General features: G+C 51.0%; 10 protein-coding genes across 10 annotated transcripts; 4 read left to right on the forward strand and 6 right to left on the reverse strand.

Moving 5' to 3' along the window:
• Positions 1-395: 395 nt before the first annotated feature.
• On the forward strand, positions 396-1,712 carry MRS44_012941 (uncharacterized protein; the record flags this gene model as incomplete). Its single annotated transcript, XM_065618966.1, has 5 exons — positions 396-429; positions 743-836; positions 889-985; positions 1,046-1,346; positions 1,444-1,712. 5 exons carry the CDS (start codon positions 396-398, stop codon positions 1,710-1,712), a joined length of 795 nt encoding a protein of 264 aa, XP_065475038.1.
• A 995-nt stretch (positions 1,713-2,707) lies between these two features.
• Positions 2,708-5,377, reverse strand: MRS44_012942 (uncharacterized protein; the record flags this gene model as incomplete). The annotated part of the gene is made up of 2 exons (XM_046279703.2): positions 2,708-4,160; positions 4,209-5,377. 2 exons carry the CDS (start codon positions 5,375-5,377, stop codon positions 2,708-2,710), a joined length of 2,622 nt encoding a protein of 873 aa, XP_046126476.2.
• A 539-nt stretch (positions 5,378-5,916) lies between these two features.
• MRS44_012943 (uncharacterized protein) lies at positions 5,917-8,752 on the forward strand (the record flags this gene model as incomplete). The annotated part of the gene is made up of 6 exons (XM_065618967.1): positions 5,917-6,063; positions 6,111-6,383; positions 6,436-7,093; positions 7,141-7,470; positions 7,520-7,688; positions 8,560-8,752. The coding sequence occupies 6 exons, from the start codon at positions 5,917-5,919 to the stop codon at positions 8,750-8,752; spliced, it is 1,770 nt and encodes a 589-aa protein (XP_065475039.1).
• Positions 8,753-9,906: 1,154 nt separating this feature from the next.
• Positions 9,907-10,326, reverse strand: MRS44_012944 (uncharacterized protein; the record flags this gene model as incomplete). The annotated part of the gene is made up of 1 exon (XM_046282626.2): positions 9,907-10,326. The coding sequence occupies one exon, from the start codon at positions 10,324-10,326 to the stop codon at positions 9,907-9,909; it is 420 nt and encodes a 139-aa protein (XP_046126474.2).
• Positions 10,327-11,948: 1,622 nt separating this feature from the next.
• On the reverse strand, positions 11,949-13,946 carry MRS44_012945 (uncharacterized protein; the record flags this gene model as incomplete). The annotated part of the gene is made up of 4 exons (XM_046284330.2): positions 11,949-12,094; positions 12,160-12,917; positions 12,976-13,459; positions 13,520-13,946. The coding sequence occupies 4 exons, from the start codon at positions 13,944-13,946 to the stop codon at positions 11,949-11,951; spliced, it is 1,815 nt and encodes a 604-aa protein (XP_046126472.2).
• An 840-nt stretch (positions 13,947-14,786) lies between these two features.
• Positions 14,787-16,338, reverse strand: MRS44_012946 (uncharacterized protein; the record flags this gene model as incomplete). Its single annotated transcript, XM_046280287.2, has 4 exons — positions 14,787-15,308; positions 15,373-15,690; positions 15,743-15,955; positions 16,009-16,338. The coding sequence occupies 4 exons, from the start codon at positions 16,336-16,338 to the stop codon at positions 14,787-14,789; spliced, it is 1,383 nt and encodes a 460-aa protein (XP_046126471.1).
• Positions 16,339-16,837: 499 nt separating this feature from the next.
• Positions 16,838-18,570, reverse strand: MRS44_012947 (uncharacterized protein; the record flags this gene model as incomplete). Its single annotated transcript, XM_065618968.1, has 2 exons — positions 16,838-18,483; positions 18,537-18,570. The coding sequence occupies 2 exons, from the start codon at positions 18,568-18,570 to the stop codon at positions 16,838-16,840; spliced, it is 1,680 nt and encodes a 559-aa protein (XP_065475040.1).
• Positions 18,571-18,910: 340 nt separating this feature from the next.
• MRS44_012948 (uncharacterized protein) lies at positions 18,911-20,168 on the forward strand (the record flags this gene model as incomplete). Its single annotated transcript, XM_065618969.1, has 4 exons — positions 18,911-19,009; positions 19,069-19,364; positions 19,428-19,677; positions 19,731-20,168. The coding sequence occupies 4 exons, from the start codon at positions 18,911-18,913 to the stop codon at positions 20,166-20,168; spliced, it is 1,083 nt and encodes a 360-aa protein (XP_065475041.1).
• A 312-nt stretch (positions 20,169-20,480) lies between these two features.
• MRS44_012949 (uncharacterized protein) lies at positions 20,481-21,683 on the forward strand (the record flags this gene model as incomplete). Its single annotated transcript, XM_065618970.1, has 5 exons — positions 20,481-20,599; positions 20,653-20,791; positions 20,888-21,431; positions 21,482-21,533; positions 21,581-21,683. 5 exons carry the CDS (start codon positions 20,481-20,483, stop codon positions 21,681-21,683), a joined length of 957 nt encoding a protein of 318 aa, XP_065475042.1.
• Positions 21,684-21,830: 147 nt separating this feature from the next.
• MRS44_012950 (uncharacterized protein) lies at positions 21,831-25,847 on the reverse strand (the record flags this gene model as incomplete). The annotated part of the gene is made up of 6 exons (XM_065618971.1): positions 21,831-22,984; positions 23,271-24,058; positions 24,117-24,772; positions 24,832-24,912; positions 24,963-25,573; positions 25,733-25,847. The coding sequence occupies 6 exons, from the start codon at positions 25,845-25,847 to the stop codon at positions 21,831-21,833; spliced, it is 3,405 nt and encodes a 1,134-aa protein (XP_065475043.1).
• Positions 25,848-26,139: the final 292 nt, after the last annotated feature.

Below are 26,139 nucleotides of genomic sequence, written 5' to 3' on the forward strand. Positions count from 1 at the left end.
CACGCCGCTGCGACGCACGAACTTTTGGTGTCCAGTTCAGGGTTAGACCAAAAGAAGCTGGGAGAAGGTCCAGGATGATCAACTCGTACTTCGCAACAAGGAAAGTTGAGTGCGTGGCATCCAGCTCGTAATCCCCTCTCTATCCCGCTCACGTCCGAGACCCACACGTCACAGGCGTGGCTGATGTAAACTCCGCTTGCTGCAATGCTCACAGCGTCTTGTCTATAAAGCACCTTCTCATTTCCTTGAATCCGCCACAACATACGACACCATATTTGAGGGCTTCTCATCCCTCTTCCAACATATTTCATCTATTTTGGTCCGGACCATTCAAGTGATATCAAGCGGTTACTGCGGAAACTTCGTTTATAGTCGCCCACGCTTTCGCACTCATCATGGTCAAGATTGCCATTGCGGGAGCTTCTGGACGTATGTTGCCTTTCAAATTTCACAGTGTTATATCTCAGTTACTTACTATTCTGGCCGGTGATATAGAGCTAGCCCGTGAAATCTTGGATGGGCTTGTAGATGCTGGCAGGCACGAGATAGTCGGTCTAGTTCGGAAGGTACTGTTACCCCTTAGATCCTTGCTGAAACTCAAGTACAACACAGCTGACATTCCAGAATCCCTCATCATTTCCAGCACTCTCGGGGGTTCAATGGGTACAGACAAATTACGAAGATACATCAGAGTTGGTTCGACTTCTCAGTGGCGTTCACACAGTCCTGTGTTTCTTCATAGCCCACAAGGACTCAGAAGGAGCCGCCCAAAAGCGTTTGATCGATGCTGCCGTCGACGCAGGAGTCAAGCGATACGCTGCTAGCGAGTGGTCCATGTAACGCCCCAAATAAAGACAGTACTGCACGTTAACTAATCATGAGAGATAGCGGCACAAAGCTCGGAGAAATTCGGAATATAGTGCCTTGGTACGCCAGCAAACTCGACGTCCGCACATATTTACAAGAACTTAACCAGGGAGAGAAGGTAAGCAATATGTCCTTTTCTGAGTCGAATTAATTTTAAATCTGGCACCTATTCACACAGGTATGGCAGGTTTTGGAGTACACGTTATTTCATCCCGGACTATTCATGAACTACCTCGGCTATCCTCATTCGACAACTAAGCATCTCACCCTCTTTCCAGTCAGCTTCGACTTCAAGGATATGCACGCTATCGCAGATCAAAAACATTTGGAGAGTAAGGTGACATACACCGCTGTTGAGGACATCGTAGCAGTCGTTGTTCGTGCGGTAGAGTACAAAGGTGAATGGCCCACGGTAGGGGGTATGATAGGAAGTGAAGTTACAGTCGCTCGCCTCTTAGAGCTGGGAGAGCAAATTCGAGGTAAGTGTGTGGTCTTCATATCGCATAACTAAATTGATACGCCCCCCCCCCCCCCCTTTTTGTTTTCCAGGTCACCGCACTAATACACACTCCATAGGGAAGTCATGGAATATCGAATGGGTGGAGGAGAACGACCTTCAAGCAGGTGTCCTGAAAACGAACTGGTTGCCAACTTTGCCTGATACAACCATGGCTGATTTCCCAAAGGACCAGCAGGAGGCGTTCAACAGAGCTATCGTGATAGGCACACTGATCGCGACCGCCCGAGGGGCATGGGCTGCGACAAATGAATGGAACCAGCTTCTGCCTGACTATGAGTTTACGAGTCTAGAAACATTCCTTCGCAAGGTCTGGTCGCAAAAATAAAGAGAAACCTGGGCTAGTAATTTAAATTAGTCGAACATGGGGAAGCTGAAGCATTTATGTTTCACGTGAAAATCAATACATTAACTGTCTGATCTCCCGCATTCAGCGATATTGGCGAATTACATGTGTTGCATGTAGTACAGTAAGGAATAATTCTTTAGCCCTAAAATTCCCAAACCTTTAAAAACCGAAAGATTTGACCACGCTGTGGTCCCCAGTCATGTTATCCCCAGCCATCTCGATTGCTTCCAAATCGTCAAGTCTTTGCCGACTTGCGCTCCCCATCATTCAGTTGCTTCTCCTCGAGTCTGGCACAGTTGTCGCAAGCTGGCCAGCTGATGAATATTGATGATTGAACGACGTTTGGCATTTCGGTACACGGCTGCTTCTTCTCGTACCCCTCGCACGTCCGATCGATGACGGTCTCGTCTTTGAGGGCGACGTAGCATTTGACGCATCTCTTGACATAGCGTGATTTCCAGCACATTTTGTTTTATCGGATTTTGAAGTTTAGTAGTTTCTGGTTGTGTTACGGAAGGCTGGGATTCGTGGTAGAGATTGAGATGGTGATGGAATATTCGCTCTTGGAGGACAAGGCGCTTTCTTATATGTTCTACCAGGTCATTCTGTATACACCAAAAGCCATCAACTGCCGGTGAGGGCAAGGCGATGCGACAGAGTACTGACTTTCGGTGTATGACTACGCTACCCATCTCCGCATTGTCCTAGGGGTAGGGTTTCACGATCTTGGGGAGGACTCGTGAATGATCGCTGAGATTTGGACTGGAGATGAAGAAAACGTCCACAAGGTTCTGTCTCAGTCCTTTTGCTTTAATCATAAGTTCACTGTTTAGTCCGATGCGAGCGTTGTTTCTTAATGGTTTAGGGCCAGGGTAACTACAACCTCCTAGCTTGACGTTGGCCTGACGCTCAAGAAGATCTATCTATTAACTAAATGGCGAATTAAACATCGAACTCCCTTGGATATAGTTACCTCAAGGAACAAAGGAGGCCCCGACCGTGTTCCTCTGAGGTCCCGAGATGTAATTCGGCGGCCACTCAGCATCATCTTTCCACTCCGTCACATACTCATATTCACCACTTCCGACCGTCTCGTCGACCCCATTCAAGACGACGCGTGCCTCTGTGTTTGGAGGAATTCTGACTTTGGTCGTCATCTTTCCATCCTCTATCCTCCAGTCCACTTCATATAGGCCATGCGGTGAATCGAAGCTCGTCTTGGCGAAGCGAATAGTTCCACCAGGCTGAGGCTTCACAAGGGCAGTCTTCCAGCCGGGAGAGGTGGGAGAAAGACCGCCGATCGTCTTGTGCATAAATGCACATACTGAACCAAGAGCGTAATGGTTGAAAGATGTCATCTGACCAGGGTTGATGCTTCCGTCTTGGAGCATCGAGTTCCATCTTTCCCAAATTGACGTTGCGCCCATGCCGACGGGGTATAGCCAACTGGGACAGTCTCGCTCTTGAAGCATTCTGTAGGCAAGGTTGAGCATGCCATTCTCCGAGAGCGCATGGAGGATGATGGGTGTTCCGGCAAACCCAGTGGTGATCTTGAATCTTTCCCAGCGGACGAGATAACCTAGTCTCTCCCTTGCGGTTGCGAGATGCTTTTCTTCGAGAAGACCAAACTTGAGGGCGAGGGCGTAGGTCGTTTGTGTATCGCAGGCCATCCTTCCTTTCGGAGTAACATATTCCTCTCGGAAGAGCTCTGCAAGCGAGGCAGCATCAGATGCATACTTTGCACTCTTCTCATTGTTCCCCAACACCTTTCCAACCTCTGCAGCCAACTTGGTAGTGTAGATGAGGTAGGCGTTTGCAACCAAGAAATTGTCGGTTGGACAGTTCCCTGGCATGTCGACCGGCGCTCGGGGATCTAACCAGTCACCATATTGAGGCCAGTCTGTAGACCAAAAGCCTCTTTCGTCTCGAGGAACACCGACATCAAGCCAGCTGCACATGCTTTCCCACTGTGCTTCGAGTTGACTGATGTCGCCAAAGGCCGTGTACAAGTCCCAAGGCGTAATCACAGAGGTGTCTCCCCAGACTGCCATTGGCCTTTTCATGCGGTTGTCTGGCTGTTTTGGAAGATTGGGGATAATAACGGGAACAACGCCATTGGCATCCTTCTGGTCCATGTCAAGATCACGCAGCCACGACCCCAAGAAAGCGGACGTGTCGAAGAGGAAGTTGGCGGTCGAGGAAAAGACTTGAATGTCTCCAGTCCAACCCAATTTTTCGTCTCGCTGGGGACAGTCGGTTGGGATCGAGATGAAGTTGCCTCTCATGGACCAGATCGCGTTTTCGTGTAGGCGGTTGAGCATGATGTGAGAGGACTCGAAAGTGCCTGTGCGACGGAGGTTCGAGGCGATCACAATACCCGTGAAATCTTCGAGGGAAACGTCGTCGTATCCGTTGATCTCAGCATACCTGCCCGTCCTGTTAGTCTATTTCTTGATGCGATATAGGGGCACATACCGAAAACCGAAAAATGTGAACTTGGCTTCACAACCCTTGGTTGGCCCTCCAAGCTCCAACTCGTAAAGGGCTTTGGCCGATCTCAAAGGTCTGGTGCCCAACTCTCCATTCTCCATGACCTCTGCATGCCTAATTAAGAGAGTATCACCAGGCTTGTCTGGAATGTCCTTCTCTATTCGTAGCCAGCCCACAAAGTTCTGGCCAAAGTCTAGGACTTTCTTGCCTTTTGGAGTTGTGATGATCTCCTTGGGCTTGAGTTCCATAATGCGAGTGACGGGGGCGACATCAGGTGCGATTAGCTCGGCCTTCGGGAATGGTAGTTCTTCAACTGAGCCCTTGGCCTGTGCCTTCCATGCCAACGTAGACCAAGTAGGGTCGACGAGGTTGCTGTCAAAGACTTCACCGTTGTATAACTCGGACGAGAGAAGAGGACCATCTAGGTACTCCCAGCTCGAGTCAGTCTGACAACAGACGTTGCCGTCGACTTCAAGCTGTGCCAGGAAGCCTAATTGTTCTCCCCAGTGGTTCGCCACACCAGGTCGTCCAATCCTGCTTGCGAACCATCCCTCGGCAACATGGGCGCCGATGACGTTTTCGCCTTCTTGCAGAAGAGACGTGACATCGTAGGTTTGGTAGTGAAGGCGATGATTGTATGATTGCCATCCAGGGGCAAGGAGTTCATCACTCACTCGCTGGCCATTGATGTGAACTTCGTATACACCATGAGCGGTTGCATAAAGACGAGCACGAGTAGCGCCAGGATTGACGAATGTTTTGCGCAACAAGATAGGTCGTTTCGGCTCTGGTCCTTGTGAAGGACCGCCGATGAGCTTTGCAGTCCAGTCGGAGCGATGCAGGAGAGCAACTTCAATTGTCAGAGTTGCCCAGTCTGTTGATGATCCATCGACTCCCACAGCTCGGACCTTAATTCCTGCCCGTTCTCGAGATGACAGGGGGGATGAAGGCCAGGGGTTGTACACTGAGCTGGAAGAGTCGACGTGATAGGTTTCCTCTTTGCAATTACGGGTTATGGCCAAGTCATAGGAAGCCTGTTTCCAGCCTTTGATGGTTGTAGAGTTGAAGCGCCATGATAGGCGAGGAGTAGCTGTAAAGAGGCCAAAGCCATTGTGGTGGTGCTCAGCACTCAGTTGGGCAATCGAGACAGACATATTGAGAAGTCGCTGTCACTTGCTGATCAACTGACTGACTCGGCTGCTACTCTTCCCTGCGTTTATAACCGCACAATGCCATCAGCGCTCGTCTCAGCTGGACAATGTTTAAGCGAGGGGTTGTCTGCTCGGTCATACGATGGATAAATATCCGTCTGTCGGATTCCCATCTGACAGTTATTTCCGCCTTAGAAAGGGCATGCCAAGGCCCTAGGAATGCCATCCAGCCGGACATGTTTCCTGCTCTCCAGTCAACAGCAAGGATCGTCGTCTTGTTAGCGCCAGCTTATCCCCGCATCCTGCTGTCAACCTTCGCGGGGCCCGGATTCAAGCAAGAGAAGACCGGTATCTCGGTTTGAATTTGGGCGAGGCTTCGGGTTGTCTTTTGTGCGAGGTTGCTGTATAAAGAGGTGTCGATCAGAGACAGATTGGAGTTCTCCACGACGAACTTCAAGATCAAGCATTGCCTCCTGTACCACAACAACCAACCAACGAGTTTTGCCGAGGCTAACTTGCATCTCACTGAAGAGGAGTCAAGCATGGCTGCCGACAAGGACAAGATAGAGACGGCGCCTCGTGTGTCGGGCGACGAGAACACGGGTGATGACCTCAAGAAGGGGCAGACCCTGCTCAAATCTGGTCTGGACGAGCTGGGCTACTGGGACACCGTCAAGCTCTTTTGGAAGGTAAGGTTCCGTGCCATCGAAGCATTTGTCCAACGCTGACCGCCTAGGCTGTTCTGATTTGCAACCTCATCTCCATTGCCGCTGCTGCCGATGGCTACCAGTATACCTTGAACGGCAACGTCATTGCCAACAAGGGCTTCATCAAACATGTTGGCTTTGTTAACGAGGAGGGCAAGAGCGTTCTCAACGCCAACTACACGGCTCTCTGGGGAGCCATGCAGTCCCTTGGTCAGCTGGTTGCCATGGTCTTCATGAGCCCCATCTCGGACGCGATTGGTCGCAAGATGACTCTGTACACGCTCTGGGTTATTCTCGCTGGTGTAAGTTACTACTGGTTATCTTTCTTGCTTGCATGTGGCTAACCTTATCTAGTCTATTGCTCTCGAGACTGTGGTCCGTGACTGGAAAGATTGGACTGCAGCTAAGATCTTGGCGGGTATTGGAGTAGGCGCTCTCCAATCCACCCTCCCCGTCTATATCGCCGAGTGGTCCCCCAGCAACATTCGAGGCGCAATGGTTCTCACCTATGGTGTTTGGAACACGCTTGGAAAGTTCCTTGCACCACTTGTCCTCCTCATCTGCGAGAAGCAGAACCCCATGAACTACAAGGTGCCCATCCTGACTCAATGGGTGTTCCTTGGTCTCATGCTTCCCATCTTCATATGGCTTCCCGAAACTCCCCAATATTATGCCGAGCGTGGACAAGACGAAAACGGCAAGAAGACACTTGCTCGTGTCAACGGAAAAGTTGCTGGGTATGATGTGAATACTGAGTATGCTATCATCAAGAACAGCATCCTCGAGCAGCGCAAGAGAAAGAATGAGCTGGAGGAGACTGACCTTGGCTGGAAGGCCGTGGCAAAGTCTTATGTCGACTGCTTCAAGGGAGTCAACGCCAAGCGAACTCTTGGTGCTACAGCTCCGGCTTGCGCCCAACAGCTTACTGGTCTGTCATTCTTGAAGACTTACTCTTCTCTCTTCTTCCGTCAGGCTGGATTCGACGATCCATTTCTCATTACTACAGTTATCAGTGGGTTAATTTACCATCCACGACTTGGCATTGCTAATAGTTGTCAGCTGTGATTGCACTCGTCACATCCATCGTCCTCATGCTCTGGACAGACTATCTCGGACGCCGTATTATCGTCATTGTCGCCTCGGTCGTTTGTACGCTGACAATGTTCATTGTTGGCATCGTTGGCCAGTTCTCTACCACAAAGCCGCTGCAGAATTTCTGCATCTTTGTCGCTTGTGTTTGGTCCCTCTTCAACGCAGCATTGGGATCCCTAGGTTGGGCTTTTGTTGGAGAGATCGCGTCTCAGAAGTTGCGTGCACGAACTGCTGGTCTGGCAGCTGGCATTTCCGTCATTTTTGGTCTAACATTTAACACTTCGGTTCCTATCATGCGTGAGTATACCTTCAACATTGTTGAGATACACCACTAACATTGTCACAGTCGACCCCGAGGGTGTTGACTGGAACTACAACACTGGCTGGCTGTTTGGTGCCCTCGGTGTCATCACCACTGTCATCGTCTGGTTCTATGTCCCCGAGCCATCGAAGCGCAACACGGCCGAGATGGATGAGATGTACGAGAATGGAGTGCCCGCTTGGAAGATGCAGAAGTATGTTACCAACGTTCAGTTGGCGCAGCAGGAGGCTTTGAACCTGCAGGCCGAGAGACAGGGTGATGTCTGATCCAGGTTTTGAGGCTCGGCGACTGGAATATGGGGAGAGGTCACATTTGTGCTACAGTGGTGTCTGAGATTGACCAGTCTCAACGGCGCATGTGACAGTTGGCCGTCACAAGAGCAAGTATCAAGGAGGTAGAAAGAATCACACAGTATCCAGTGATTCAGGCTACAAGCTGTGCCTCTCGCGTCACATATCATGATGTTTGCTTTGGAATGGTGCTGGTTTGACCATGAGTTTGTGCATCTCTATATCCCATTGTGCTTGACCTAATTCAAAAGATGAAGAGAAGGCGCAGGGTGCAGCCATGGCTCTAAATAGAATCTGTCGAATGTTGTGCGACTGTGTGCCTGCTTTGAATCAAGACTGGCCGATGAAAAGAGTCTGTGAATGGCAACACAAGAACCGATTGACAACCGGCTCAGCCCAATCCGAGCCAAGCCCCCTCCCGCACAGCCGCTGTTTGGCTTTCATCTATTAAACTGCCTAAATACCTATTTCAAGATTGGATATTGGATGCCATCAGACATTTAATAACGCATTTGCGACGCCCGTCCTCCGCCCATCACCACTTCATGACATTTCTCAATCTCTTCATCGATATCATCACTTTCTGGAACATCGAGCTTCTAAATTTCACCACTTCAACCACTCAAGACCCAAAAGCAATGTTTTGCGCCTCTTGCAGACAGGAAGGCCACGTCCGCTTCTGCTCCAACTGTGGCACGGGCCTTGGCGACAAGCTCACGCTCTCAGCTTCTGCCGGCCCAGTCTTACACTGGACTCAACAAACAAAGTATGAAGCCCTCATGGAGTACCCGAAGTCAAGCGTAAGGTCGCCCACCAGTCCATGGGAGACAAGAGGCTCACCGAGGAGGAGCTGCTTCGCCATGCCCCCAAGGTGGTCACCACCATGTACTCGTACGACCAATCCTTCAGTGCCATGCTCAACGCGAAGACGGGCAAGTCTAACGCTCGAAAATTTGCGAAGCCTTGAGGCTCCATCATCGTCGCTGCCATGTGTTTGTTACCTTACATGGGCTCGGTTCGAGGTCACTACCGTTCGTTGGCACGGGTGGCCGCTTTTTTGGCCTCTGCTTCCAGCATCGCTGGCCGAGGCCGATGCTGGCTATCAGGTGTTGACGAGAATACTCTAGAAGATGCCAACCACCTCTGATTAAGGGGCCCAGTGAGCAATTTTTGAACGCTGGATAATTCGTGTTAGCTTGATATGAGCCTCCCCTGTTGGGGATAATTCTTTGGGATGCCCAGAGAATTATCCCAAAAAGGCAGGTCGTGCAAGCCAACTGGTGAGGACAAACCCAACCCTGGTTGCCGGCTAGCTTCCTAGAGCAAGGCCCCAGGAGGTAGGCCAAGCTTCGCAGAGATCGCGCTTTTGATAAGCATGGGCGACTCTAAGGCTCAGCTAGACTTCCAAAAGCTTCCTTAAGGCCACCGTTAGTGCCTCGTTGCCCTAAGCTCGTTTCCAGGCCGAATATGGATCAGAGGATTATGCTCCGGCACAAGGAATATAGGCAGTTTGTTGCTATATACGCCATCCTAAAGAGTCGAAGAAATAATTTAAAATCGAATTCCCTATAGCCCTGTCTAAAAAAATTGCGTAGGCATAACTTACTTTCACTAGGAATCTCGAAATAGAGATTAGTCCTAACAAACGCCGTTAAATATAATTCTATGTCTTCTGGCTGCTAGCATAATATTATTTTCCTATCTTCTTATATCTAAGCTATCTGACAGATTTTATAAGATACGCTAACGCGCACTAGTATCCTCAAGAACTATGACGTAGACTGCATAGCAAGTGTGTCTCCGAGTATTATTAGCTTCCACGGTTATAAGATGCTCATAACCCTTCACCATAACGACGACTTTAATCCGCCCGTTAAACAGATCGCAGCTTGCCCTGTCAGTCGCTGTCTTAAAGGATGGATACCTGGCTTCCTTAGCTACCTTGTCCAGGTCAGCAAAAGGTCTGAGGATGCAACGAGGAGACACAGAAATGAACCATATAGATAATGCCAAGTCGGTTTCCATCGAGGTTCCAGACTCATCTTTACACAGTTTGAATTGTAACAGAAGAGGGCCCCACCCGCTGTTCGGTAGATCAGGCATGAGACATTCGAGCCTGGACTAAGGAGGTGGATTGTACATCGGAGGTTGGCCTGGAATAGAGAATTGGATCTGCGGTATAGATCGCATGAAGTTGATTGTGGCGCTGCCACACTTTGATGATAGATGTAATCGGAGGCCCGGTGGCTTGCGGAGTGGCTCGACTTCAGACCACTCATAATTATGATGGGCTGCCAAGTAAAGTTTCCGCAGTTCATATGGCTCTCCCATCGGCCCTGCTTCAACCAGGAATACTTGGTCACTAAACGACCTCCAGAACGTCGTCGGATAGCGGCCGCCCCAACCGTCCTTCTCCAGAGCGATGCACACCAGCTTGTCTCGGTACATAAATTCAGTGAAGACGAGCAACATGGTGTCATCGAGTACAGGTTCACCGTCGTCGTCCTTTAGGAATGCGTCAGGGTTCGGGTGAACAAGCATCTCCACCTGCAGTCCGTGGCTTGTCAGTTGAGGAGGGTTCCTCGATGCCAGATCCGGTAATCCTTGGGCGAATTCAATTTCTTGGTATGGGCACGCTTCGCCATTCCACGTCGATAAGCCGTGTCTTTGAAACAATTCAGGCTTGATCGCTGCCGGTGCAAGGGCGTCTTAGAATGAATCGAAAGCCACACTGAATCTGGGTCAAACGGACCATGCTTGGAGTATGTCGACTACAGTCATCGCATCTTGACGGTCTTGTTAGTGGTTACCTGAGTACTAGAACGGTTATCGTGCTGCCTTGTTATGTCCTTCGCGAAACTCTCGGCGCACACGCTAACGACGGGACGGCACACCCCAGCACAGTCAGCACCACAAACTGGGAGGAGTAAAAAAGAAGTCGTGACGTTAGTCCACTGTGTGCAAAGGGCAAAAAAAGAACTCGACGCCGATCGGATTCGAACCGATGCTCCCGAAGGAATTAGATTTCGCTGAGGAAACCGAGTTAGTATGAAGGTGGAAACAGATGTTGTTGAGAGATACTCACAGTCTAACGCGTTAGACCACTCCGCCACAGCGCCTTCATTGGTGGTTGGTGGCGGCCTTGTTAAGCTGTGCCATATACATCCGCAGAGACAAGCACGTCGGACGACTTGGTGGATGCACCTTGCCATAGGTTGTAATTGTAGGGCATACTTGCGATAGACTGGCGAGAGGTAAGGCATGGGCATTTTTCTTGGATGGGAAACATGTCTTGAAGTGCGAGATTTGTCAAGTACAATCTGGGTCCTGGGAAAATTCCACCTAATTTGTGTCGGCATACCCTATAGTGCTACACATCTTCATCTCGTGCCAGACACGTCGTGTCTCTGGACGACATCATCCAGCCGTAAACGGCCGCGCTGTCTTTTCTCTCGAGCAAGAGCGTGGTCTCAACATGGGCGTGTTGGCCTATTTCATTTCCTGGTCAACATGCCCACGCTCGGCATCCACAAGCCTCGTTCGCTGGGATTAGGCGCAACTGTCAATGAAATGTTGCTAAGTATACTTCCCCTCGGGGTGGGTTAAAATGCAGTGAAATGGACCCACCAATGCCCATTGCGCCGCTTCACCACTGAAACGGCTCAGAGTGCATTAAAATTGCAGTGAAGGGTGCCATGCTAAATTTGAACAGCACATCCTCTATGGAGGGGGGCGTGGCGTTATCCGAAGCCCCCTCCCTAGAAACCGCATACCGCCAGAAGCCGAAGTTTAGGGTTGATGTCGCGGTTTTTCTCAAGCTGGCATATGCCTCTGTTACGTACCACGCCCTAGTGTTATTACCATCCATAGCAGACGGGGGAGGATAATGTGATAAATATGAGGTCATCTGTTATGTTCTAACGTGAAAAGTACTTGTTTGGGCGAGATAGATCAAGAAAGTTGAGAAGGGCTGCGACATGTTGCTTAGGTATGGAGACTATAGGGCAGATCTATGCATTGCACAGTCCAGCGTTGGCGTTGAGACCCAGGTCATGGGTAGAGGAGAATAGGTACTTTGGAATCAGACCGTGGCTTCACAGACGGCAATGAGGCTACGATATAAGAGTCAATTACATCTCCTGCTTCTTGCAGCTCGAGGCAACTCAAATCTTTCCACGATCCAGAAACTTGGTTGGAATATCCACCAGTTTGCATCTCAAGTATTCCGCCAAGTTTTTACCCAACACATCATACGTCGAACTTGAGGCTACACCTCGGTCTAGATGGTCCTTGAGAAGGAAGTGCACGGCTGAGGAGCGTCAGTCTCGGGTCTCTCTGCGAGTCGATACTTTATCACGTATCGAATAAACTCACCTGAGATGTTCTTAAGCTCGAATCGGAAAATGGGCTTGCCAGTGTCATCATCCCCCAGTATTTCTCGGATCTTGTCTACTGTCAAGAGACTTCGAAGCCAGTCCCACTCGTCAGCGTGACGAACGAAAAAGCCAACGTTAGCATCGGATCCCTTGTCGCCAGAGCGGGCGTGGACAATATAGCCAAGAGGGGCCTTTCTGGTGGGGCCCAAACTGGCTAGATCGATAGGGAGTGCTGTCTCGTAGGTAGCCTGCTCGTAGACAAAGTCCAAAGTGTCGGTAGGAGCTGGGATGGCAATGTCGAGGCCTTTTGAGGGAAGGTGGGCGACATGAGCAATGTCACCCTGTGGGAGAATAGAGACAAAGTACTCATAGTATGGTTTGGGGTGGGCTTGTCGGGCATCTACAGCAAAGGTAGCACCCGGATAGGACTGCATAATGACATCCGTAACCGGGCGAAAGAAGTTGGCAGTGCTGAGTGACTCTTCGGCCCGGGATTGAGCAAAGATGCGGACATCTACAGTCGCAGCGTCTTGATTCCTTGGGTTCTCAGGACATCGCCCGTTGACACGGAACTTCAGGCAGTGGAACTTGGACTCATCCAGGATGGCCCGTACTTGGCGTTCGAGGAGGGAGGCCTTCTCCTCGATATCCAGACCGCAGAGGAAGTAATGTGCCTCTGCTTGGTAGCCTCCCTTGGCGGTGATGCCGACTTTGGTGGTAGGTGGAGGTTTCAACCCGCCAATGTTGTGAACATAGCTATAATCATCGTCAGCCGTGTCATCACTGTAAGAACGAGAGGTGATCAATCACTTACACCTTGTCGTCTCCTGCTTGTTCAAGAATAATGTCCTCAAGTTGGGCTACCACGTCCGAGTTGTAATACAAGGGACCTTGGATCTCGTACAGAAGCTGTGCCTTGCACGTATCGACAGTGACCATGCCACCACGGTTCGTCTGCTTGGTGACGTAAAAGGTGCCGTCGCTCTTCATCTCCACGATAGGAAAGCCAAGGTTCGTTACATCGCCGACCAAGTCTTTGAAGCCGCTGAAGTTACCGCCGGTGACATATGTGGAGCATTCAATGAAGTGGCCGGCAACGAATGCCGAGGCCAGCTTTTGATACTCGTCTCGCTGCCAGCCGAAATGGTAAGCAGCGCATCCAATGGTGGGTGAGGCGTCGGCGACTCGGCCACACAAGACAATGTCGGCACCGTGTTTTAGTGCTTCGACGATACCCCAAGCACCGAGATAGCACTGAGCGTAGATGGGTTCCAGGCCCCAGTCCACGAGGTTTCCGCCTGTTCAAGCGACTAGAATGAGTCTGCTCCGACACTAATGTAGGGGGAGGGTAAGCTTACCATGAGTAAGACTCTTGAATTTGTTGCCCTCGGTGACGGCCTTCTTGACAACATCCAAGACTTCGTCTCCACCAATCCACGCGACCTTGAGGCTTAAACCAGCGGCTGCAATCTTTTCTACAACAACTTGGTGAAGTTTCTCAGTGTCGCTGGCGCCGGCGTTGACCACGAGCTTGATCTTTCTAGAATCCAGGAGGGACAAAGCGGGCTCTAGAGCCTCGAGGAAAGAAATCTCAAACTCATCCGAACTGCCTGCGCTGTCAACCTTTCCTCCTCCCCTAGTGGTCATGTTGTACTCGGACAGCCAATCGCCAACAATGAATTGGACCTGCTCATCCTTGGCCAAGTCGGCCAGCGCGTGGCGCCGATCCGTGACTGAACCAGAGGCAGAGGCGATTCGCAGCGGCATGTCGATAACGGAACCCATTGTGGCTTAGGTCTTCAACATTCGTATTAATTGACAGTATAAACACATGGCCCAAGCGTAATGATTACAAGGTGCCGTTTATGTAGACGACCATTACCTTGGTCAAGATGCTACGGGCAATCACCGCGGCGAAGCATTTCCGTTGCTTCAACCGTGGTCAAGGCCGGTAATGGAAGCCCTCGGTCCCAGGATGAGCTGAGTCATGTCAATTTAGTTTGGAGAAGTCGATTCCATCCAAATGATCATTTTTCTGAGCTGAGTCATGTCAAGTGCCTGTGGAAACCGGTCGACCTTTTCCGCAGTTGGGTTAGACTGAGTCTGGCTGGTCATGACAAATGCCTACGAGGAAGAATTCCGAGTGGGCCCCTTTTTTGAACCTTGGCTATGGTTACGCCTTCATGTCTGAAACATCTTTGTCGGAGTGGTTTTGAGAATACGTGTGTGTAACTAAATGGGAAGTTCCTGTATTCATCTGAAGCTCAACAACACACCAACTCTCACTATCTAACATTCGCTTTCATCAATTTTTCCTAACTGGAGGATAGTACTTGTTGAATAGTGAGACTACGCACATGGGATAAGAGAATCTGGAACACCTTGTAAAATCTTACTGTCGTGGTCTTCCGTGATTCATATCTCTATATTAAGGACCTCCATGCAGCTGCTAAACGTCCAGTATGGCACTGGGCATTGGTAGTTAAAGTCGCCCCGTGATGATCAGGCATGGCATTGCTCAGGGTTAGATACACTGAATCGGGACACTGCAGCTTGATAGTAAAGAAGCGCACTGCAAATCGAATTACCCATGTTTATCTACCAATTATCCACAATCCCCGTCCACTATAGCTTCGGCTTCGTGTCGCTGGTCCACCCCATGTGCAGAGCATCAACCTTGTCAAGCTTATACGCGCTGAACAAGTCCTGCTCCAACTCCTTCTGTGCCTGCAGTCGAGCTCTAACGGCCTCTGCGCGTCGGCTCTCTCGTCTACCCAGCTGGAGCATATGCACCTCATCAGGACCATCAACAAGTCTCATAGTCCGAGCGCTGGCCCACATGTATGCCAACGGCGTGTCCTGGCTTACACCAGCGCCTCCGTATATCTGGATGGCATTGTCAAGGATGCGGCAGAGCATTTTGGGCACGAGGATCTTTGCCTCTGCAATCTCCCGGATGGCGGATTTGGCACCTCCCTTGTCGATCTTGACGGCTGCGTTCAAAACGACAAACCTGGACGCATCTATGTCGACGCGAGCTTGAGCAACCTGAGTGATGACGTGACCGTGCTCATGGAGCATCTTTCCAAAAGGAGTCTTGGACGGGTCATGGATCCGAGATAGAACGAGTTCAAGAGCGCGTTCAGCCTGACCCCAGGTCAGCATTGTTACTTCTGAGCATTACTTATTGGGTGGCTTTGTCAATACTTACCGCACCGATACATCGCATGGTATGATGAATTCGACCAGGGCCCAATCTCCCTTGTATGATCTCAAAGCCTCGTCCTTCCCCCAAGACAATGTTGGATGAAGGAACACGGACATTGTTGAAAGAAATGTGCCCGTGACCATGGGGAGCATCATCATACCCAAAGACGGAGAGCATGCGATGAACTGTGATCCCAGGAGTTCGGGCCGGGACGAGAATGACTGACTGCTGGTGGTAGGCATCCGGATTTGACGCATCAGTCTTACCCATGACGATGTAAAGCTCGCATCTCGGGTCTCCGGCACCACTGCTCCACCACTTCTATTGCCGCTCAGTTAGCCCTGCAGCGCCATAGTCCTTGTAATCAACTCACACTGCCATTCAGGATGTATTCATCACCATCGCGTTTCATGTCGAATCGGATGTTGGTGGCATCACTGGAAGCAACGTTGGGCTCCGTCATCAAAAAAGCCGAACGGATCCTTCCCTCAAGGAGCGGCTCAAGCCATGTCGTCTTCTGCGCAGAGTTTCCAAACTTTGCCAGAACTTCCATGTTCCCAGTATCGGGTGCCGAGCAGTTCATGGTCTGTAGCATTCGAATGTGAGCATGCAACCTGTAGGGATCTCGGGATAACGCACCTCACTTGCGATTTGGCTCTTGCCAAGCTGCTCAGCCATCAAGCCATATTCGAGATTGCTGTAACCGGCCCCTTCAGCATAATGGCCCTTTGGCAAAAACAGATTCCATAAGCCCCTGCGACGTGCTTCTTCCTTGAGATCCTCCAGAATCTGTGGGTGGGCGGAGAAGCGCTCCTCGGCTGTTTTGCCGAGCATTTGCGCAAAGACAGCATCGGCTGGAATGCATTTCTCCTGGACGAAGCGCTCGACCTCATCTAACGTCTTCTTGGCTTCGTTGCTGACTTGCCCGGTAAAGGCGATGGGAATGCGAGCTGAGGCTGGGGGCTCCATGGCGTTTGGCTTGGTTCAACCACTCTATTCAACTGTGGGTTGAAAAGCGAGCGACAAGTGGATTAATCATGAAAATACTAGTGAGGTACTACTCAATGATATTTGAGGGCCTAGGTCTGAGTCTGCGAGCTGAGTCATGACATGCCAAGGTTGCTTCGAGTCTTTGACCCTGGTTCATTGATACTTAAGTACATCGAGCCTTCGGGAACCTATTTCCGAAAGAACTGAGGTGCGACCCCCCAACTCTACATCTAATCAAGCAGGCTCCAATAATTCGTGTCACATCCTGGCCAAGCCTTGGCATGAGCATCGAGCAAGTCCAAGCTAGCTAGACTGCTTAAGGTACGCGGAATGGCTGTATCGTTCGAAGGATGAGAGAGACCAATCAAGAAAGGCGACTTGGCATAGAGCACGTCTGACCTTAAGGCAAACTGGCCAACTAATAGGACAATACAGCATATTGTATTGAGACGATTATACCTCCATACTTATGCTAAGCCTAGAGCTTTGCTACGGATCTGAAGTCCCGAACTACGACGTTCTTACGGTTACTTATTCTCAAGTCCTTCAACTTCCGTCTCAAGATCTTGCCCGCTGGGCTCTTGGGAATTTTAGACACAAACTCAATTTCTTCCAGCCATTTGTGTCGTGCCTTTTCTCTCTTGACGTAGGCGAAGATCTCGCGCGCCGCTTCGATCGGCCTCGAGGAGCCGGAAGACCTGAGAACCGCATATGCCTTTGGTCTTTCACCTGCGCGCTCGTCCGGAATACCGCAGACGGCAACATCGTGGACAAGCGGATGCCCGAGGAGAAGATTCTCCAGTTCTGCTGGAGCAACACCGATCCCCTTGACTTTGATCATCTCCTTGAGCCTATCCGTGATGGAGAGAAGCCCCTCCTGGTCGAAAAAGCCGACATCTCCAGTATGCAAGAAGCCATCCTGATCAAACGTTGATGCAGTGGCCTCAGGATTGTTGAGGTAGCCCATAGCAATCTGCGGTCCACGAGCCCAGATTTCCCCGGATTTGCCAGGAGGGCAATCTTCCCCAGTCTCGACATCTACAATCCGCACATCGGTAGATCCCACCAACATGCCCACGCGGTCGGCGTACTTGTAAGCGTACTTGGAAGGGGGATGAGAGACAATGGCAGAGCACGACTCGGTCATGCCGTAGCCTTGCTTGAAGCCGGTTCCCGGGAATGCCTTTTCGAGGAGATTCAAGATCTCGCGAGATAACGGGGCTGCGCCTGAGGAGAATCGTTTGACATGGGATAAATCGTATTTTGCCACCCTCTCCGGTTCTCGGACGAGTCGAATCAAGATGGGAGGGACGATGAGAAGCTCCTTGATCTTGTAGTCGGCGACCGTCTTGAGCAACTTGTCTAACGTGAACTTGGCCAAGACATAGACATTCGCGTTGAGGTGGATGGGCAAGTGCAATTGATGTACGATACCGGTGATGTGATAGAATGGTAATGCCGCGAGGGCCTTGTCGTGATCAGGAGGAGTGATGTCGGTGATCTGGATGCATTGGGCGATGATGTTGGCATGAGAGATCATGACTGCCTTTGGGAGGCCAGTGGTGCCGCTGCTGAAGCAGAGAAAGGCGCAAACATCTCGATTCGTTTTTCCCTGAGGTATCTGGAACGAGGGCGTTTTGGGAATGCTTGCAAGGCTCTTGGAAGTGTCAAGTATTGTCTGAATGCTCGAGACGCCATTACTTGAACCTTCAAGCAGGATAACGTTGTTTGGTGCGATCCCAACCTTGGCAGCGGCCACATTGGCCCTTTCTAGAGTCTCTGTCGTACCGAAAATGATCTTGGCTTTGCTGGTCCTGAGACTGTAAGACAGTTCGTCGATGGTGTAATCTGGTGACACACCGCAAGCTACGGCACCAACACGAACGGCAGCCAGTGTGGCAACAGGATACCATATCGAGTTTCTACCAAAAACGACCACCACATCATTTTGGCCTAGGCCATGGCAGGTGACCAGGGCTGATGATAGAGTTGTTGCGTGATCTTTCAGCATCTGGTAACTAATGTGCTCCTGCGTGATGGCATCGGTGAAACCTGGACCATTGGCTTTAGGGGTCAGGGATTGAGACTCCAGAAGCCAAGACCACAAGGTCTGCTTTGGGTCAACTGATGGCCTGATGTTAGTTCAAGGTCTTGAGACAAGAGTTGGACAGACACACATGAGACTTGGGGATTTTGGGACTTGTAGATCATGTTGCTTGATTTGCTTGATGCTGAACTTCAGTTGCGTGCGGTGATTGAGATGCAGTAACAAGACGGGCCTGAGTACACAAGACGATACAAAGCAAAAGCTTCACATAATAAACAAAAAATAGCTCCCTCTTGAACTACCTTGTCATTCCCGCTCGCTGCGATGCGATAGAAGCTGGAACTTCATTAGTCAGGGGCCATGAGTCATGACTGCAGTAGGCTGAGTCTAAGGTATAATGCTTTGCTAGAAGAGAGACCGATGCTTCCCAGCATAAAAGATAGAGGATAAATTTCAACATCTCCACGTCTCTGGTCACCATCAGAACCACATTTGATCGACAGCATGGCAGAGACGGTGAGACAACCCATCGACATTGTGCGGCTGAGCACATACATCAAGCAAAATGTGGCCCAAATCGCTCTCCCAATCAGTCTGAAGCAGGTGATTATACATTCCATCATTCTAATTGTTGTGGCCCAAGTCATTCTGACATGCCTCAGTTTGGCCATGGACAGTCTAACCCAACGTACGAGATCACGTCGGCGACAGGAGCGAAATTCGTCTTGAGAAAGAAGCCACCGGGCGAGCTGCTGTCCAAAAGCGCACATGCTATTGAGCGAGAGTATGAGATTATCAAAGCCCTCGAGACTACCAATGTCCCTGTTCCCAAGGTGTATTGTCTCTGCCACGACAGTTCCATCGTTGGCACGCCATTCTACGTCATGGAATTCCTCGATGGCAGGATTTTCGAGGAGGCATGGCTTCCCGGTATCCCTTCACAAGAGCGCAGTGCAATGTAAGTCCACAAACAAATGTTACAGACCAGTATGTGTTGTATGTATGCTCATGATTTGCCTAGCTGGAAGGAGGCTGTTGACACGTTGGCAAAGCTTCATTCGGTTGACCTGTCCCAGATTGGCCTGGGTACCTGGAAGAAGTCTACGAGCTTTTATTCCCGCCAGGTCAAGTCGTTGTCTCGGACATCCGAAGCCCAGGCGAGCACAACAAGTCCATCGGGTAAACAGGCTGTCGGGGAGCTGCCCCATTACGAAGAGATGGTTAGCTTCTTCGCAGACGGCAACTCGCATCCCCCAGACACACGAAGACTGGTGCACGGAGACTTCAAACTCGACAACCTGGTCTTTCACAAGACACAACCTAGAGTGATTGGGATTCTGGATTGGGAGATGGCGACCGAAGGCCACCCGCTGTCGGATCTCGTCAACTTACTCATGCCATTCAGCTGGAACCCACAGCAAGTGTCATTCCTGACATCCGAGACATTGACTGCCGAGCTGAAGGAGCTGCAAGAGAACTTCCGGCCGAAAAATGTCCCGGGATTCCCAGCATGAAGCAGTGCCTGACGTGGTACTGGGGCGGCGTTGACTGGGCCGCGACCGGCTTTCTGGACTGGGGCATAGCATTTAGCAACTTTCGAACAGCCGTGATTATGCAGGGAATCGCGGCCAGGATTGTAAGAGGCCAGGCGAGCGGTGCCAAGGCGAGGCAGTTTGCTCAGCAAACACTGGCGTATGCCTCGTGGGCGTACGCGCGAGTCGTGAAGCTTGAGCAAGAGAAACGAGTACTGAGCAAGATTTAGGTCTAGCTGTAAATGAGTAATGGCCTTTTCAGGTGCTGTAATATGACGTAGGTGTGACTTTAGACGAATGTGTTGTGTTGGGACTAGATCGGCACTAAATCCCATGTGCCTCGGCCCCCTCCCCGTATTCCTCGGCCGGCTGCCACTGGATGCCGGGTACAAGTGTGGCTCAACGCCGATGGCTGACTGGCACCGCCCCCGAGAACTGCTGTGCCCCGGATTCAGGTGATTGCATCATTCTTCAAGATCGCTACCCAGCAACTCCCCTGCTCCATACGTCCTAGTCCGACACGGATACCCAACTTGGTCACAATGCGAGCCGTCGTCTTCAAAGGAGTCAAGCAAGTTGCGCTTGAGGATCGACCCAAGCCCGTGATTCAGCATCCCACCGATATCATCGTCAAGGTAAAATACACAGCGCTATGCGGCAGGTACGAGAGCACCAGTGAAGCGTTTCCAGCACCATTACTGACCTTTTCTTCAGCGAGCTTCATGTCTTCCGCGGACACCAACCCTCCGGAACCGGATTCATCATGGGTCATGAATTCACTGGCCTGATCGATGAAATCGGATCCGCCGTCAAGAGCCTGAAGGTGGGCGACGCCATCGTCAGTCCTTTCACCGTGAGCTGCGGGGAGTGTTTCTTTTGTTCACGTGGATTTTCCTCACGTTGTGATAAAAGCCTTCTCTTTGGTACTGCGCTTCTTGACGGGGCGCAGGCCGAGTACGTGAGAATACCCTATGCCGAGACCACCGCTGTCAAGGCTCCGAAAGAGGTGGATGACGTCAAGCTTTGTCTGATGGCTGATATATTTCCGACTGGTTGTTTCGCTGCTTCCAACGGTCTCGGCCATCTTGACAAGAAGCACGCCGAGGACAGCCTCGTGGTCGTCATCGGCTGCGGCCCGGTTGGCATCTGCGCTTTGATTGCTGCACTCGAGTACAAGCCCAGAGCTATCCTAGCGGTAGACGGCATCGAGCCGAGACTGGATCTTGCCAAAAGCCTGGGTGCAGAGCCATGGAACTACCTCACACAGAAAGACGAGCTGGAACAACGTGTCAAGGAGTTGAGTGGCGGCCGTGGTGCTGACGTGGTCATTGAAGTTGTCGGGCACAGTTCTGCGCTCAAGATGGGTTTTGAGCTTCTTCGACCTTGGGGCACCATCTCTAGCGTCGGCGTTCACAATGGCGAGATCCCGTGGACCGGAAACCAAGCTTACGGCAAGAACCTCACCATCAAGATGGGAAGATGCCCAGTCCGAAGTATGTCTCGACAGTTGATGTGTCTACTCGTTGCTAATGTCTGTGTACAGGCGTCTTTACCGAGGCATTGGAACTACTCGCAAAGAAACAGCATCTACTAGAGTGAGTCGATATAATCATGCGTATGTCCTCTGGTTGACAAATAATAGTTTCATGACGGCGACTGTGATGCCTCTCAGCAACGCCCTTGAAGGATACGAGTTGTTCGACTCAATGAAAGTCCAAAAGGTCATATTTGATGCTGAGAAGTAACAAGGAGGCATGCAGTTGAACTACCTGGGTGCCCGTGGCGACGATGAGTCTGATGCAGTGAAATTGGCTAGTAAACAGGTCAAACCCCATCAAGTGACTTATCTATCATATCATTCAACATGGCGTTGGAAGAAAATTGCATCAATATTACTGCGTCTCAAGTCTGGTTCCATCGAGTGTCTTCACCCGCTTCCCATCTACATAAGTCCCGTCGACAAGGTACGGCCTCGGCTGTCCATTGACAGGAAGCTCAGCCAAGAACCTCCACCGCAGCAGTTGCTTCCATCCAGCTTGATGCCAGTGATTGAGATTACCATTCGGGAAGAGCGGGAGAGCGCCCACGATAGATGGGTCATGGGCAATCAAGACCAAGACCTTGTCATCTGTGTCAAGTGATATGAGAGCGTTCACACTCTTGTGTGCTTCCGGTGGATCGACATACCACGAGTCGGCACGGCTACAGGGCTGATAGTATGGCGTCGAATTCGCCCTGTCGGGGTTCGGATGGCACGAGAGATATTGTGCGCACGAGACAAGTTCAGGAGCTGAAGGCGGTAGTGCAACCTCCTCCCTCTTGAGCTGCGCCGGCATACGCGTGTGCTCATTTGGCCTGAAGGCTCCACCAAAATGACAAATGTCTCCTCCAAGGAAAACAAACGTGTCGCGAGTTGTTCTGACGAGGGCAGAAAGATGACCGATTGCGTGTCCTGGAGTGTTGAGGAGAAACAAGCTGCCGTCACCGAAATAGTCTATGGCTTCATACCCAGCAACCTTGGCATGCCCGTCAAAGTCAACTTCTCGAACCGTTCGCCCTTGAAAGGCAGGCTCGTGCACAGGTGAGTTAGGGTTCTTTGGGTATCCGGGAAGAAAGTGTTTGCAGAATCCGGGGCCCACAATGAGGTCCATGGTCTCTGGAAATGTGCTGGGGTCACCCATGTGGTCGTAGTGGTGATGACTGATGATTGCCGCGTCGATTTGTTCCAGGTTAATGCCACCTTGTTGCAAGATGTCAGCGAGGCTGTCGTCAACCCTGATTCCAGGAACCCTCTCATCGATGGTCTTGGAGATGGGTTCAGGGAGATTCCAAAAGTCCTTCCGGCAGCCCAAGTCGAATAGCAACTGCTTCCTTGTAGCGTCGTGCGTGATCAAGAAGGAGAAGGTAGGAAAGTTCATCAGCTCGTGCCCCGGTATGGTTGGCTCAACTAGGGTGTCGGCTGGCACGGTCAGGGAGCAGGTGGTGTCAATGATTGACAAGGTGCAAGTGGCTCCATTCCCCGGCAGACCAGTCATCTTGAGTAGTCCTTCACAACAGTGGCGTAGAATGGGTTGGCGATACGGGCGGTTATGACACAGATCGTCTGGAGCGGAGCAAGGAGAAAGCAACCATGGCCACTGCGGTGGCTCATTTATATGTATCTATCAGGTTTGGAGTGGTCCCGGATTTAAATTCCGATCCCTCTCTTTCCGACAGAGTACGGTGGGGGCGTAAAGCAGCATTGAGGCAAGCTTCAACATCTAAGAGCGGCTTCATTTGGAGGTGTCCCCAAGGCTCACAAACACCGCGGGCTGGCTCATTAATCTACGGACCCAAACCCATTTCCTGAGCAAAGAATAGTGACCGGTCGTTCTGGATCCATCCAGTAAAATCTGGAACCTGCGGCGACGCGCAACCCATGGCGCTCTGTTCCATCTCAGATGGGGGTTGTTGCACGGGAGTAGTCCTAACATTGCCACCGACTTGGACTCCATGCGAGAATAAAATGGGCATAAAGCATCCGGTTCTACTTATGAGGGCCTGTATTCTGACAGGGAAGTCCTTCTCCACAGGCAGTTGGTCCTGGCCGAGGCTCAAGTCGAGGGTCAAGGCCAACTTGAGATAGTGTGTTGGATTCTGTGTCATGACATCATCCGCCTCGGGACTTTGGCCATTCACGGTTTGTCTGGATGATGCAGTCGGCTCAAGGTATGTGCACTCCATGAAATACCTGATGGCTCTTGTGATCCAATCTGCTTCCTCGTGCCTTGGGCGGTACTCTCGTATGGCGTTGATGAGGATGTTGAGACAATTCTGTCTCCCAACCCCCCTAGTCTCATCTGCTGATCTACAAGGACCTGCTTCAGATAACTTTGCATCTAGTAGGTGAAGGGCCAGTGGCAGTGCTATACAGCTCACGACACTACTAGGTAGGTAGCGTGCCAGCTGAAGCTTGAGAAGCTGACCAAGTCTCTGCGTCATGTCCGTTGTTGCATCCCAGAGCTCCACGCGTATTCTTTCGATTGTTGTTGACGGAAACCGGGCACTGCCGCAGCGGTAAAGGGTATTGGTAGCCGCGTCCAACAGTAACTCGCTGTTGCAGAGCGTGATTCGACTAGAGCTGTTGGGTCAATCAGCAAATGCATCGATGATCAGAGAGTTGGCAGGGTTAGTCTTACTGGTAATAAATCCAGATAAGGTGGGCAAACATCAAGACGGAGCTTGTCGGTTCGCCGCCTTGGTGACGGCCAGACTGTGTGCTCGCGAGCACCGGCGAGGAGGCCATGGCCTTGACGGACCACGTTTCGAGATCCTTCTTGCACTCCCAAATCTGCATTGTCTTTCTAGATGAGCCATGGGGCTCAGACCCTGTCAAGTCTCTGGCCGAATGTGCCACGGTCAAAATGTTTGACAGGCGCAGACACAGCTCTGTCATCAAGAGCATGATGGTGATGAGGGACTGTTTTGAATCAGCGTCGTAAACTCGAGAACGCTGGATCTCATCAGCGAATTCGTCGTGAGACATGGCGTAGCTCGTATGGTTAATTTGGATCTTTCGACGGAGACAAAGAGCCAAGACCCGATCGCGGATGATGCAGGACAACCAGATTCGACGTAGAGTGTTGTTACGCTTTCCCTGCTGGGGCGAGGCGGAATCAAGACTGTTGGCACACCTGTCTGCATTCAATGCCTTTGCATGCTGGATGGCACGACTGAGCCAAGTGCTATTCGCTCTTTGCTCACCATCACCGAGCGAAGGGCATCGGTGGGTTAATAACAGTGCAGTCTGCGCCATCAGGACATGATCCGAGGGGTCCTGCGCAGCGTATAGAAGCTTCTCAGATGTATTAGCCCAGAATATCGTCAAGTCTGAGTACCGTAGTCAGGGAATACCTTTGCTCGCTTGTAGAAGGAAGCCTTGGCCTGGCGAATCGTCTCGAAGCCCAATCCTTTGACGTCCTCTTCTGCGACAAACTGGCACAAGATTAGCGTACGGTTTGATGGATCCCTCATTGAAAGCCTACTGGACACGCAGCAAAGAGCATTGCCTGGAGCAGAAGAATACTGGGTTGATGAGTCTGTGAATTCGTCTGTTTATCTGGAAAGTGTAGATCCCAAAAGTCGCCCTCGTTCAAGACTGGAAGCATCGGATGCACATAGAAAAAGTAATGATGCATGAATATTTTGAAGATGGGTGCTGACGGAATCCTGTAACACCCCTGGGACTCAAGGGTGAAATCATATCGGGATGGTATTTCGGCGGCTCCGATTTCTTCCCAGCTTCCGGCTGTGATGACCAGGGGAGCTTCAATCTGACCAGAGACTTTGGGTGCTTCTTCATCTATGGCAGTTCCGAAAGATGTCCGGCAATCGCTTTCAGCACTGGTTGGATCGTACGAAGGCTGTGTAGAGAGGTCGTTTGAATGGATTGGCGAGCTATGGAACAAATCTGCCTCTGCTTGGGCGATTGGGTAGATCTCCTCGATGATGGAGGATGCGGGAAGCCTAGTAACTTCCCCAGCAGAGGAAGAATTAATGGGGGGTGTTGGAGGTGAGAATTCCAAGATCTCAAGAGACAGAGAATCATCGAGACGTTTGTGCAAGTCGGGTAAAGGTTGTTGGAATGAGAAATCGCCTGGTATCCTAGATAGAGATGGTTAGCGGTTCCGTTCTCGTGACAACAACACGATGGGTCTCCATACGGCGCAAAGAATCGAGGCACCACAATGCATTCGTGGGCATTATACCGGCAGTTGCTGCATGGCTGAGAGGTGCGGGTTACATCACAGCGAACCTTGCGCTTTCGGCATTTCAAGCAAGCCCTCGTGGCTCTTCTTCTCGATATCCTCTCCATCGAGGTGCGGCGCAGTGTAGAGGTGCTCATTGGGCCAACCGTGAGTCGATTGCATGCGTTATCGACCCGAGGTAAGCGTTGCTCGGCTCCGTGTTAAGTATATCCTTCTGCCTCTTGCTCCACAGTCCCCCATCCTCGGAAGTTGGTGGCGCGGGATCCATTTCCACGGCTTTGACAGCTTGTGTGGAGCTGGGCTAGGCTGACTGACCTGGATTATGACGAGCCGCAATGGAATGTACGTGATTCAAGGACATGTTTAACTCATGACTTAATCAATTCCTCATCTTCATCATCAACGGACACATTTCTTACAGTGTACTGCTTTTGCCTGGTTCAAGTGCTTAGAT

The sequence above is a fragment of the Fusarium solani genome, assembly GCF_023522795.1.
Source record: "Fusarium solani strain SB1 chromosome Unknown bctg00000008, whole genome shotgun sequence".
Classification (NCBI taxonomy): domain Eukaryota; kingdom Fungi; phylum Ascomycota; class Sordariomycetes; order Hypocreales; family Nectriaceae; genus Fusarium; species Fusarium solani.